The sequence below is a fragment of the Rhincodon typus genome, chromosome 15 (assembly GCF_021869965.1).
Source record: "Rhincodon typus isolate 14 chromosome 15, sRhiTyp1.1, whole genome shotgun sequence".
Classification (NCBI taxonomy): Eukaryota; Metazoa; Chordata; class Chondrichthyes; order Orectolobiformes; family Rhincodontidae; genus Rhincodon; species Rhincodon typus.
This window is the reverse complement of record NC_063346.1, coordinates 47,267,651-47,282,852: the sequence shown is the minus strand read 5'-3', so window position 1 is coordinate 47,282,852 and position 15,202 is coordinate 47,267,651. Positions and strand designations below refer to the sequence as shown.

Genomic DNA, 15,202 nt, shown 5'->3' with positions numbered 1-15,202 from the left:
CTCCCCCTTTTCTGATGAAGGGTCTAGGCCCGAAACGTCAGCCTCTCTGCTCCTATGATGCTGCTTGGCCTGCTGTGTTCATCCAGCCCTGCACCTTGTTGTCTCGGATTCTCCAGCATCTGCAGTTCCTACTATCTCCAGAGACAGTATGTTCCTGTTAGGGTAAAGGGCAAGGCTGGTAAGTGTAGGGCATGCTGGATGACTTGAGAAATTGAAGTTTTGGTCAGGAAAAGGAAGGAAGTATATATACAGTAGGGATTGAGTGAATCCCTAGAAGAGTACAAAGGCAGCAGTAGTATACTTAAGAGGAAAATCAGGAGGGCAAGAAGGGGACATAAGATAGCTTTGGCGAACGGGGTTAAGGAGAATCCAAAGGGATTTACAAATACATTAAGGACAAAAGAGTAAATAGGGAGAGAATAAGGCCCCTTAAAGATCAGCAAGGCTGCCTATGTGTGGAATTGCAGGAAATGGTAGAGATACTAAATGAGTATTTTGCATCAGTGTTTACTGTGGGGAAGGATATAGAAGCTGGAGAACTTGGGGAAATAAATAGCAACATCTTGAAAACTGTCCATATTACAAAGGTCGTGGTGCTGGACATCTTAAAATGTATAACGGTGGATGAATCCCCAGGACCTGATCAGATATACCCTAGAACTCTGTCGGAAGCTAGGGATGTGATTGCTGGGCGCCTTTGATAGCAACGATAGCCACAGGTGATGTACCGGAAGACTGGAGCTAACATGGTGCAATTATTTAAAAAAGGTGGTAAGGAAAAGACAGAGAACTCTGGACTGGTGAGTCTGACATCAGTGATGGACAAGTTGTTGGAAGGATAGGATTTCATGTATTTGGAAAGGCAAGGACTGATTAGGGATAATCAACATGGCTTTGTGCGTAGGTAATCATGTCTCACTAAGTTTGAACTTTTTGAAGGCAGAAGGTGTACATGATCTATATGGACTTCAGTAAGGTGTTCAACAAGGTTCCACACGGTAGACTGGTTAGCAAGGTTAGATCACATGGAATACAGGGACAACTAGCCTTTTGGATACAGAACTGGCTTGAAGGTAGGGTACAGAGCGTGGTAGTGGAGGATTGCTTTTCAGACTGGAGGCTTGTGACCAGCAGTGTATCACAAGGATCGGGGCTGGGTCCACTGCTTATTGTCATTTATAGGAATGATTTGGATGTGAACATAGGATGTATGGTTAATAAGTTTGCAGATGACACCAAAATTGGTGGTGTTGTGGACAGCAAAGAAGTTTAACTCCGAGTATAATAGGACCTTGACCACATGGGCCAATGGGCTGAGGAGTGGCAGATGGGGTTTAATTTAGATAAATGTGAGGTGCTGCATTTTGGAGAGGCAAATCAGGGCATGACATACACACTTAATGGTAAGGTCCTAGGGAGTGCAGGTTCTTAGTTCCTTGAAAGTGGAGTCACAGATAGACAGGATAGTGAAGGTGGTGATTGGTAAGCTTGCCTTTATTGGTATGTGCATTGAGTCTAGGAGTTGGGAGGTCATGTAACAGCTATTGGACATTGATTAGGCCACTTTTGGAATATTGCATTCAGTTCTGGTCTCCCTATTAAAGGAAAGATATTGTGAAACTTGAAAGGGTTCAGAAAAGATTTACGAGGATGTTGCCAGGGTTGGAGGTTTTGAGCTATAGGGAGAGGCTGAATAGGCCTGGACCTTCGGAGGCTGAGGGGTGACCTTGTAGAGATTTATAAAATCACGAGGGGCATGGATAGGGTGAATAGCCAAAGTCTTTTCCCTGGAGTGGGGCAGTCCAGAACTAGAGGGCATAGGTTTAAGGTGAGAGGGGTAAGATTTAAAAGGGGCCTAAGGGGCAACATTTTCACGCAGAGGGTAGGGCATGTATGGAATGAGCTGCCAGAGGAAGTGATGGAGGCTGGTACAATTACAACATTTAAAAAGGCATCTAGATGGGTATATGAATAGGAAGGGTTTAACAGGGATATGGGGCAAACGCTGGTGAACGGGACTAGATTAACGTCGGGTATCTGGTCGGCATGGATGAGTTGGACCGAAGGCTCTGTTTCCATGTTGTTCAGCTCTACGAGTCTGTTTCTTTGAACCATATCAACATATAATAAACTTTTGTTCATAAATCCTGATCAACTTAAAATCCCTTTATCAAAATTGTTTTTCTTCCCATGTCGAGAGTCATAGAGTCCTAGCATAGAGACAGGCCCTTCGGCCCAAATTGGTCCATGCCGACCAAAAGTCCATCCACTCTAACCCCATTTCCCTGCTCTTGGCCCATATCCTTCTAAACCTTTCCTTTCCATGTATTCGTCCAATTCCCAATTAAATGTTGTTAATGTACCAGCCTCAACCACTTCCACTGGCAGCTCATTCCATATGCGTATCACCCTGTGTAAAAAAAGTTGCCCCTCAGGTTCCCATGTATTCTTTCCCCGCTTACCTTAAACTGATGCCCTCTAATTCTCAGTTCCCCAACCCTGGGAAAAAGACTGAGTGCATTCATCCTATCCATGCCTCTCATGATTTATACATTTCTGTAAGATCCCTCCTCAGTCTTGTACCATCTAAAGAAACAAGTACTAGCTTGTCCAGCCTCTTCCTATAACTCTGTCCCTTGAACTCCGGCAACATCCTTGTAAATTTCTTCTGCATTTTATCCAGCTTAATAACATTCTTCCTATAGCGAGGTGACCAAAACTGAACACAAAACTCCAAGTATGGCCTCACCAACATCCTGTACACCTGCAACATAACTTCCCAACTTCTTTGCTTAAGTGCCCTGACTGATGAAGGCCAGTATGCTAAAAGCCTTCTTCAATGCCCCATCTACCTGTGACTCCACTTTCAGAGAACCATGCACCTGAACTCCAAGGTCCACTACACTCCTTAAGGCCCTACCATTCCCAATGAAACTCCTACCTTGATTTGACTTTCCAAAATGCAACGCCTCACACTTACCTATATTTACCATTTCCTGGCCCACTTCCCCAACTGATCAAGATCCTGCTGCAATTTCTGATAACCTTCCTCACTGTCCACGATACCATCTATTTTAGCACCACCCGTTAATCCTGCCTTGTATATTCTCATCCAAATCATTGATTTAGATAACAAACAGCAATGGGCCCAGCACCGACCCAATGAGGCACACCACTAGTCACAGACCTCCAGTCTGACAAGCATCCTTCCACCATTCCACCTCTGCTTCCTACCATCAAGCCAATTGTGTATCCAGTTTGCCACCTCTCCCTGGATTCCATGCGATATAACCTTCCAGAGCAGCGTACCGTGTGGAACCTTATCAAAGGCCTTACTGAAATCCATAAAGACTATATCTACCACCCTGCCCTCATCAACCTTCCTGGTCACTTCAAAGAACTCTAATAAATTTGTGAGGTACGATCTCCCACTCATGAAGCCATGCTGACTACTTCTAATCAAACCCTATCTTTCCAAATGCATGTATATCTTATCCCTCGGAATCTTGTCAAGTAACTTACCTGCCACAGATGCTTACTGGCCTATAATTCCCAGGTTTTTCTTTGCAGCCCATCTTGAATAAGGGCACAACATTCACTACCCTCCAGTTTTCAGGGACCTCACCCGTGTCTAATGATGATGTAAATGTATCAGCCAGGGCCCCCACAATTTCTTCTCTAGCTTCTTGGATATACCTGGTCAGGACCAGGAGGTTTATCCACCTTCATACATTCTAATACTTCCAACACCACCTCTACTGTGATATGGACTGTCCCTAAGATATCGCCACTCCTCAAATTCCCAAGTCTTCATGTCTTTCTCCACAGAAAACACAGAGGAGAAATTTTCAGTGAGGACCTTGCCCATATCCTGCAATTCCACACATACATGTCCACTTTAGTCCTTGAGGGGTTCTGTTCTCTCTCTAGTCATTCTTTTTCCTTTAATATACTTAAAGAATCTCTTTGGATTCACCCTGATCTTCTCGGCCAAAGCTATCTCGTGCCCACTTTTCGCTCTCCTGATTTCCTTCTTCAGTAAATTCCAGTATCCACTATATACCTTCAGAGATTCCCTTGATCCCAGCTGCCTGTACCCGAGCATGCCTCCTTTTTTTCTGGTCAAAGCCTCAATATCTCGTCATCGAGGGTTCCCTACTCCTGCCAACCTTGGCACTTCACCCTCACAAGAACACACAGACCTTGAACTCTAGCTATCACACTTTTAAAGACCTCACACTTGCCAGAGGTCCCTTTGTCTGCAAACACCTGTCTAATTCCATCATAATTCACCTTGTCCCAATTTAGAACTTGAACCTCTGGACTAGTTTTGTCCTTCTCCATAACTATTTTAAAATTAATAGAACCATGGTCACTGATCCCAAAGTGATCACCCACTGTCACCTCAGTCACTGTCCTGCCCTATTTCCCAAGAGTAGGTCGGGTTCTGCCCCTTCCCAAGTAGGACCCTCTGTATACTGCTTGAGGAAACTTTCCTAAACACATTTAACAAATTTCACCCTATCTAAGTCCTTAACACTATGGTAGTCCCAGTCTATGTTAGGAAAATTAAAATCCTCCACTATGACAAACCTATTTCTCCTGCAAATCTCCACAATTGCCCTGCATATTTGTTCCTCTAATTCCTGTTGACTAGTACAACCCCAATAATATCATCCCCTTCTTATTTCTTAGCTCCACCTACAAAGCCTCACTAGATGATCCCTCAGTTATTTCATCTCCGACTACTGCTGTGATACTCTTCTTAATCAAAGATGCATCTCTCCTCTTTCCTCCACCCCTGTCCCACCTGAAGCAGCTGTACCCTGGCATGTTAAGCTGCCAGTCCTGTCCCTCCCTTAACCATGTTTCTGTAATGGCTATAATATCCCAGCCCCACATACCTGTCCACACCCTGAGTTCATCAGCCTTACCTGTCAGCCCTCTTGCATTGAAATAGATGCAACTTAATCCAACAGGTATTCCTTGCTCCCTGTTCTGTTCTAGCCTGACCTGTCTCTTCAACCTACTGTTTCCGATTACTGTGTCTCCTTCCAGCCTCACACTTGCCTCCCTGCTGTTGAGGATGCCACACCCCTGCCAACCTAGTTTAAACCCTCACACAGGACTAGCAAATCTGCCCACCAGGATACTGGTCCCCCTCCAGTTCAGATGCAACAGAATCATAGGATGACACAGCATAAAATGAGGCATTGTAGCAATCTCGACTATATCAGCTCTGTTGAAATTGCAACTATGGCCTTTCCTGTAGCGCTGAAGGTTTTTCCCCCTTCAACTATTTATCCAATTATCTTTTGAAAATTCTTGTCAAATCTACTCCCTCCCTTTAAACAGTGCAAAACAGACCATTACAAATCAGTGTATAAAATTAATCTCTTCATCTGACCTTATTCTTTTGCCAAGTATCTTAAAATTTTATTCTTGTTTCTGATCATTCTGCTCCTGCTATTTGCTCTGATCAAAACCATTCACAATTTTGAACACTTCTATAATTAACACAGGCCAGCACAGTGGCTCAGTGGTAAGCACTGATGCCTCACAGCACCAGGGACCCGGATTCAATTCCACTCTCGGGCAACTGTGTGGAGTTTGCACATTCTCCCCATATCTGCATGAATTTCCTCCCACAGTCAAAAGATGTGCAGGTTAGGTGGATTGGCCATGCTAAATTGCCCAAAGTGCCTAGGTGGATTAGCCATGGGAAATGCAGGGTTATAGGGATAGGGTAGTAGGGGGTGGGTCTGGATGGGATGCTCTTTGGAGGGTTGGTGCCGACCCGAAGGGCCAAATGGCCCGATTCCACATCGTGAAAATTCTATGATTCTATTAAATCTCCTCTTCACCTTCTGTTCCATACTTATAAAATGTAATCTGTTATCTACCTTGTTAGCCTTTTAAATAAGAAAACAGGAAAGATAATTATTATAATCATTAGTCTTTTTTCCCAAGAGCAAAATGTACATTTTAAAATTGGCCTTTTCAGAGCCATTCCTTAGATTGATCAAATAACAAGACAATGAATATTATAGCTGACTTTGTGTAATCTGTGCCAGTGTGGCTAGTTACCATTCCACTAGAGTGTTTTTGCTTTAGTTTCACCATCAGATCTTTAATGTCTATACTCTTTTTGGTTAGAAGACAACCTGTTCTATACCAAGAACACTGCTTAATTTCTTGATAGCCGTTGTCTGAAACAAGTTAGAGGATTACTAATTGGATTTGATCAAGTAAAGCCCCAACTTTTGAATTACTTACATGCTATTTGAATCATATGGTGGTGTCATAAAGTCATAGAGATATACATCACAGAAATAGACCCTTCGGTCCAATTCATCCATGCTGACCAGATATCCTAACTTAATCTAATCCCATTTGCCAGCATTTGGCCCATATCCCTCTAAAACCTTCCTATTCATATACCCATCCAGATGCCTTTTAAGTGTTCTAATTGTACCAGCCTCCACCACTTCCTCTGGCAGCTCATTCTGTACATGCAACACACACTGCATGAAAACACTGACCCTTAGGTCCCTTTTAAATCTTTCCCCTCTCACCTTAAACCTATACCCTCTAATTTTGGACTCCCTACCCAGGGGAAAAGACCTTGACTATTTACCCTATCCATGCCCCTCATGATTTTATAAACTTCTATAAGGTCACCCCTCAGGCTCCGTCGCTCCTGGGAATATAGTCTCTCCATATAGCTCAAAATCTCCGACCCTGGCAACATCATTGTGAATCTTTTCAAAACCCCTCCAAGTTTCACAACATCTTTCCTACAGCAAGGAGACCAGAACTGAGCACAGTATTCCAAGAGTGGCCTAACCAGTCATTCAACAAACTGTCAGAAAATGCCTTTAGAATGCAGTACAGTATGTCAAGCTATGAAGAATGAGGCAGTTGCTTATATGAATCAGGAGTTTAAAACTTATAATCCCCCTCTGGTTTCAAGTATCATATATCTAAAACATCTTCAAATTTGATTCTTCAAATCAAAACTGTTAAGATGTAAGAGTCATAAAGTACCTATGTCAGTAGATTGCTTCATGTATAACACACTATCTGTGTAAAAGACAGAGTATCCATCATTTCCCAGCAAGAGAGGATGGTGAACTTTTATGATAAATCCAGAGTTCTGCGGCCAACCACCAAAGTCATTATGATCCATTGTCTTATTGAATCGTTTTCCTACAACAAAAAAAATTCATACATTATAAATCATGCATAGGAAACAAAATATTTACTATTATAAATTGCTATTTCAATGTCTGCTATGTCAACACTGTCAATATCAGGGAATTACTGGTAATTGAGTGAACAACTATGCAATGTTGCCATGATTTCAATATACAAAGTCAGCAGAGGAAAATCCTCACAGCAGAACTTAGAATTGTGTTCTAGTTTAGTTTTTAAATTCATAAGAAGTAATATTATGTTTCCCTTGCGAGAACCATTCCAATGACCTATGACATTGGTGGCAAAGAAAACTTCAGTACCTTTAATGAGTTAATGATTTGAACAGAAAGACCTAGCTCATGCTGCTGCATACTTTCTAAAGTTAGGTGGATCTCGGCTGTCCCATATCATTTTAAAGCACTTGCTTCTGTGTAGGTTGGCAGAACAGATGAGCACAGTCAACTAACATCACCATAGCAAGTTGGAATGCCCACAGATCAAGAAAAAAAAGTCCCCAAACACCTTTATATGGGGACCCATCACGGGAAGTTTTTAAAAAAAGAACAAAATGGTGCAAATATGACAGTCAAATTAAAACTGTTTTGGACACACAAACACGAACTTAAAAAATGTTTTGCTACTAAATGTACACTATTCCTATTCTATCATAACACTATCTGTAATATTATTAGAATTGTACTTTTTTGTTTATATGAATATAAATCACATACAACAGTAAATTCCATTCACCAGAAGACAATATTTCCCAAACGAAAAGAATGGCTTTAGCCGATTATACACTTGTAGTTTATGGATTTTATGATTTTCATGTATGCTACTCATTTAATTTTCTGAATGGAAATGAACTTTAAGAAATCATAATTTTCTCAATTAATTATTTTTAATCCTAAGTAGTTCATCATAGCATCAGCAGAGTCTTTATTTATCTTGAGGTCTTTCTTCTGCAGGTATAAATTATAAAGTATGCAGTTGAACTTTACTATACTGAAATTCCCATTTTTCTATTACTTATTCTATTAGGCGCTATTACAGCCATTCTTTATGTATTTCCACAGAAAACATAGGCTGGTATTTAAGATGCTAAAAAGTTAATTTAAAAGGCAATTGTAGACAAATTCAGATACTATAGAAGGTTAGAATATTTGCAGGAAATTGCCAAAAACTTGGTCCGTTGAAGAACGCTCAAAGACAGATTATGAAGAACTTTCTGGGGTATGTCATAAATATTAAATGTGAGTTTTGCATTGGATGGACTGGATGGACAGTCTTGTAGCTCAACGTGTAGCACCTCACTTCTTAGCCAGAAGCTCTTCGCTTGAGTCTGACTCGAGGATAATAAGTTTATCATACAGTCAAACTGATTAATTATCAACCTGCAAATCCTTCTAACATATGCCAGGTGCTAAGGGTGACACAAGTTCCTGGTTATCCATAAAAGGAAGAAAGTTGGATCCCCTAGCATGACTATTCATAGCTATAATATAGAAACACAGAACATAGGAGCAGGAGTAGGACATTTGGGCCTTGAGTCTACGCGATCATTCAATATAATCAAGGCTGATCATCCAATTCAGTAGTCTGTTCTCCATTTCTCTCAATATCCTTTGATCCCCTTAGCCCTAAGAAATATATCTAACTCCTTCTTGAAAACTGAGAAATGAACTGGAATTGGGGCACCAAAAAGTTTCCTGATATTGGTGGGGGGGGGGTAACTTGACAATGATGAGTTCCGAAATATATGTGAAAACATTAGCATCGTGGTCATGAATACTGAAGCAGATAATATGCATGTAATTTTCACTAAGAATTGTATGCCAAGACTCTGCTGTTGTGATGACCCCTTATGGAAAAAGCTTATATTTTCTTTAGCGTGAAGTCCTATTAAGGCCAAAGTGATCGGAGATTATTCTAAAAGTGATTGGTTTCCTGATTATGTTATTACCAGTTTCCACAAAATACTTACAAGTTCTCTTGAGAACTTGTAAGAGCTAAGAGGCAAAGCATACATAGGAAATTATTTTCAGTGGGGTTGGGTCAATCAGTGTTTCTTGTTTGGTAGTTCAGAACACAACAAGAATTTGTGTAAAGAAGCAAGAAGCAAGTTTCTCTCTGAATGGAATCATTCTCTGTTTGGTGTCTTTGAACAGTTTCTGATGTTGAAGCAGGTCTCTGAGAACAAAGAGACTGGAAGCTGAATATCCCCATTTTCAGTCAAAGTGTTTTATTCCAGCAAAATTCATGGTGTCCAGTCCATCCATTGCTCACAGCAACTTTCCTCATACAATCTTCCATTTTCACCTCATCAATTATGTAACTACACCGCAAGGTTAAATGCAGCTATCTTTTCACTATTACCTCACACTCATGGGGGCACCACTAACTCTGTCACTGCACATGCCTCTCACCAAGGCTCATGAAGTACAACTCCCACTATTGTATGCATTGTGTCCGCTCAACAGCTTTCACCCAAGCCTACTCCCCCCTCTTTGCTCTTCCCATTCGTTCATTGGGCATGCCTCACCACCTTTCTTGCTCAGCATCACCCCAATAGCTCTTCTGTCCACATCCATTATTCTCAATTCCTTCCTTTATTTGAATAAAGGAATAGGGTGGTGCCAGCAGGAATCCAATGGGAGAAGTCACACACAGGATTCCCCATAAATTTCTTTCCAGGACATTCCAGAGATGCAACCCCCTTCCACCTCAACCCCTATTTGCAATGCCAATTCATGCAGAAGTTCTATATGAGGCAGGTGAGCTTGCATCAGAGTAGCACTCTTCCAGCAGACCTGGGCCCTCTAAGTGCAAAATTTGCCAGCTATGACCGCCCAAGTCTTCCAGGCCAATTAGAGAGCAGGCTCCCTCCATCCAGCTGTGGATGTCAGACGTGCATTTAGTGGCTGGGAAAAGAAAAAAAAAATTGCATGGCACACGTGACAAATAATTGTGAAAATCCTTGCACTTTTGTAAATATAAATGCAGTTTATTGTTAAAACGTCTGTTGTGGTGTCTTCTTCGCTGCTGGACCTGTTTAAGTCATAGTCATGAGATGGATGAGCTGCCTCTTCAGACATTCCAAGAATAAAAGATATTGTAATGGCCAGGCATAGCTCATCTTTCACAAGCAACCAACTCCATGACTGCAGATAGTATCAGATGTCAGGAGCTTTTCACCATGTTGCTGCTTATACAGCCAAAGCATAGAACTTAACTGCAGACAGAATCAGAATCACGATCCTTGAGCTGTGATAGCAATAACTTATAACCAAGGTGTTGGACTTTGACAATGACATCACTGACATTAAAACATATTGTGCAGGGACTGTATTAGGGCCTGGCCTGCACACGCTTTCTGCACTTAATAGAGCAGAGTACATATTCAGTGATAATTCTACGCATCTCAGGGGGAAAAGGTAATTTTGTGTATCAGTTATCAAGGGAGACCACTGCCATTCAAGATTGAGATGTTCAATGGACAGATCACATGTTCACTCCCCCTAATAGCACAGTGGTCTGCCACGAATAGCTGCACAAAGCCCTGCCTATTCCAAGCCTGACAGCAGTAATCTTGACAGGCACCCAGTCCAGATGACGGGGTGGAATATCCTTAATTTGTGGATGTACCATATTTGCAAGAAGTGTAGAAAATGAAAAAGAGGTCTGTAGATCCAGGATTGCGTTATTCTCCTCCTCATGACTGCATGTTTTCGCGGAGCATAGAGACTGCCCTGATCCGGCATGGTGGCTCAGTGGTTAGCACTGCTGCCTTACAGCGCCAGGGACCAGGGTTCAATTCCACCCTCAGGCGACTGTCTGTGTGGAGTTTGCACATTGTCCCCATGTCTGCGTGGGTTTCCTCTGGGTGCTCTGGTTTCCTCCCAGTCTAAAGATGTGCAGGCTAGGTGGACTGGCCATGCTAAATTGCCCGTAGTGTCCAGGGATGCTTAGGTTAGGTGGGTTAGGCATGGGGAAATGCAGGGGTGGGGGAATGAGTCAGGGTGGGATGCTCTTCGGAGGGGCAGTGTGGACTTGTTGGGCCAAATGGCCTGTTTCCACACTGTAGGGATTCTATGATCCAGCTGGCAACTTCGGACCAGACTAGCAGTGTCTGGTTTGTGGCTTCCACTGCCGGACCTGCGTAGATAACCATCCTCTGTACTGTGCCATCCATCTGGACCTCTAGTACCCTGTCCTCAAGGCAAGGTGACAACCTCCCCCTGTCGGCACTGCCTGCGGCTAATTTCTCAAACCGGGCAAAGCAGCCCAGGACTACCAGCACTTTACGATGTGCACAACAGCTTTTCAAAAATGGCGCTGGTATTCTAGAGATCCTGGGATGTCCCAGCAGTGAACTTTCACTTACGGCAAGTGGGAGAATTGGACTAGCATTGGACGAGTGGGGTGCAATAGGGATGTGCTACCTAGTTAATGAGACAAGTTGAGAAAACAGCATAAGAAAACACACTAGGCTTCATGAGAATAACCCTCCATCAACAAAAACATCAGCTAATTTCTAACATTCAGCCCATGGTGTATAAAACTGGTTTTGCTTTGGGATCAGACTTCTCCAGAATTACTGTCAGCTGGGATCATAACACATGCTAAATTTTCAATTTGAAATGTAAATAATGGCACAGAAACTCTTTTTAACCTGTGTTTAATTCTTTCATGGGATTTAGGTGTTGCTAGCAAGGCCAGCATTTGCTGTCCATCCCTAAGTGCCCTTGATCTGAGTGTTTTGTTAGACTATTTCAGAGGGCAGTTAAGGGGCAAACATATTGCTACTGGTCTGGACCAGCAAAGATGGCAGATTTCCTTTCGTAAAGAGCATTAGTAAACCAGATGTTTTTATATCACAAGGGAAACAAGAACAGAAATTGCTGGTGAAACTCAGAAGATCTGATAGCATATGTGGGGAGAATGCAGAGTTAACATTTTGATTCTGGTGACTCTTCATCAGAACTGGTTTGTTTTAGATGTCCAGCATCGACAGTTGTTTGTCTTATGATAGTTTAATGAGAGTAGCTTTCAATTCTAGATTTTACCAATTTAATTGAAATTTCACCAGCTGCCAAGTGACAAGATTAGCACCTGTGACCCCAAAAGTAATAGCCCAGGCCTCTGGATTGTTAGATATTACAACTATACCAGCCCATAAAAATGTGTACTGTATCTTCACCTTCAGTTATTTAAGAAATTATGCTGACAATAATGCGGAAACCACTCATTTCGTCTTGACAGGCATCTTGATGTTAACGATCATGTGCAATGTTAAAAAGTCTTAGAATGGTACAAACAACAGTAAATCACATTCCTGATTCATGAGATGAGTAATACCACTGTAAAACTGTATTAATCATTTTTTTCAAAATCTCTATAATATTGAATCTATCATAAATCTCAGTAATTATTTCTCTACTAATGTAAATAATAGATATTAAATAATTATATTTTTATATAATTATTTATATAAATAATGCTAAATAAAGTTCTACCAAAGAATACTTGTATTTGTAATTATATCCTATTTTGCATTTTTGTTCACAGTCATGACTATAAAGTAGTTCAATGAGCCAGACTGAAATAGTAATAAACTGCTATGAAAGTTAGGAAGGGAAGCATGTTGTTAACATCTTCTGACTACTCCAATTCACATACCACATTGAATTGTTTTTAACTGCACAATTAAGTTCACACTAAAAAGTTTACATGTTAGTTAGCTCAGTTGGCTGGATCGCTGATTTCCACAGCAGATTGATGCCAACAAGCACAGGTTCCCACATCAATTCCCACATCAGCTGAGATCACTCTGAAGGTCCTCCCTTCTCACTAGACGTATGGTGGCCCTCACGTTAAATTCACCACCAGTCAAATCTCTCGAACAGAGAGCAGACAATGGAGACTTCCCTCGTATTAGCAATAAACTGGCGGCTAAATATACAGTTTCTTATCTGAACTGGAAGATCAAATGTTTCCCGAAATGTCACTTCTTTACAAGGGAAGATGAGAAAGTCATTGCACTGTTAAATGTGGATGAAATAATTTACCTTTAGAACCAGTAGTCGGCAAAAATCCAACTTTCTCCATATTGTTATTCTTCCATCCCTTAACCAGAGATATTAACTTGTCCACTGATGTCATTATTTCAGTCTGTCCATTATGATGTGGCTTGACTGCTTTTTTTCTGGGTGGACTTCCTGAATCATCAAAACCTACATCATCGCTTGAAGTATACAAATCCTCAGCTACCTGCTTTTCTCCAACACAAAACGTGTTTAATTTACTTTTCTTTGCTTTCTGAGGTGAAATAGTTGTGCTGCAATTTTTAGGAGCTGAACTCATGGTCATGTTTCGTGTCTGAGGAACTGGCTTATTGCTGCAGTTCCAACTGGTCATTCTGCATTGATCTATTTCAGTAACAGTATTGTTTGTATGTTCCTAGGAGACCAAACAGTTAATTATTTTAGTCATTTTAACATAAATAATGCATTTAAATTCATATAAATTGTATTGTGATGTAACTTTAACTATATCAGGTTCAAAGTATCAGTTTTATAAGGGTTCTTCTTGAGATGTCTCAAAGGCCACATTTTGATTTTCAGGGACTACATTTTCATTCTCATTAACTCTTTCATTAGATTAGATGCAGTCATGAGGTAATATCAACTTTTGCATCTGTGAAGACATATTGGGTATTTGGACTCCAAAACAGAAAGAATGGAATTCATGAATATCCTCAGTAATTATCAATTGTCCATTAAATGTAAAGACACAACACACAAGGAAAGCTTAAATTTTCTAGACACAGGACTTTATCACACAATCACTGCATTTACAGTCTTTTAAAAAAAAAATTTTGGAATTATAATTTTAAAAAACTAAATAATTCAGGGTTCTGGTAAATCTTTGCAACAAAAGCACATTAATTTGCAAGGAATCCATTACCTGACTTGAAATTTGCTTGGTTCCCAGTTAACTATGTATTCCTTTGTTACCAGTCTCCCCATATTAGCCTCTTTCCCTCTTCCCCTTTATAACCACTTGATTCTCCACTCCATTCCTTTTGTAGCCACTGACTACTTCCACCATTTCACAGACACATTCTTCTCCTCTTCCCCTTTCTAGCCTCCCATTTCTCACTTTATATGTCAAGCAGTTTGCTGCTTACATGGCCCCTCCCAACAGCTCTCTCCTCACTGCAGTCTCACATACCCCAGGCCTTGTCCTGGAAACCCGCTACCCTCAGTCCTTTCCCAGCAGATGTCCATTCTAGCCCCTCATGCCTCACCCCAAAAACCTGCTTGGCCCCTAAGCCTCTCCCCACAAATCCACTTCTACCTGCCTCACCATTTAGACCCGCTACTCCAGGCCATTCTTAGCAGGTGCAGAACCTACCCCCCTCAGGTCTCTGCACCCCCCACCCCCTCAGGCCTCAACCTGCAGATCTGCTTTGCAGATGCACAACCCACCCCCTCTGTCCTCACCACACACACCATCTTTCCTGTCCCTTCAGGCCTCATTTGGCCAATCCACTCACCCCAGGCCTTGACTGGGTGTACATTCTGCACATACCACTCCCCGACTCAGCCCTCACCCCACACTCACATTACCCCAAGGCTTCATTCCACAGACCTCCATCTGCAACTTCAGGGGTGATTTTGCCCACCTCACCCAGTATTTTGGGTGCTGAGTTAAGAGTGTTTTGGTAGGTTTAAATTGAAAGTAAAAGTAAAATCACTTTGTAACATAATAAAACAATGCATCTTATGTCTAAAAGTAACATTCAATTACAGTAGAACTGTATTAATAATTTGCATTTAAAAATGTCACTACTGCTCAGGCATGACAAAGATGAATGCTATTAAATGTAAGTCAATGCAGAAGTGATTGAACAGCAATGCAACTCAGTCATGAGTTTTCTATGAAATAATTAAGTTATGTCCAGCACCAAGAACATAATGATGTTTATCGCGTCCAGGTAATT

General features: G+C 41.4%; 1 protein-coding gene across 1 annotated transcript in view; it reads right to left on the bottom strand.

Annotated features, from left to right (window-relative positions):
- The window catches only part of LOC109916435 (BTB/POZ domain-containing protein KCTD19-like), a 100,912-nt gene that overhangs the window by 10,956 nt on the left and 74,754 nt on the right, over nt 1–15,202 (bottom strand). The window contains 2 exon segments of the mRNA XM_048605999.1: nt 7,048–7,209; nt 13,266–13,656. Coding sequence (XP_048461956.1) covers nt 7,048–7,209; nt 13,266–13,656 — 553 coding nt within the window.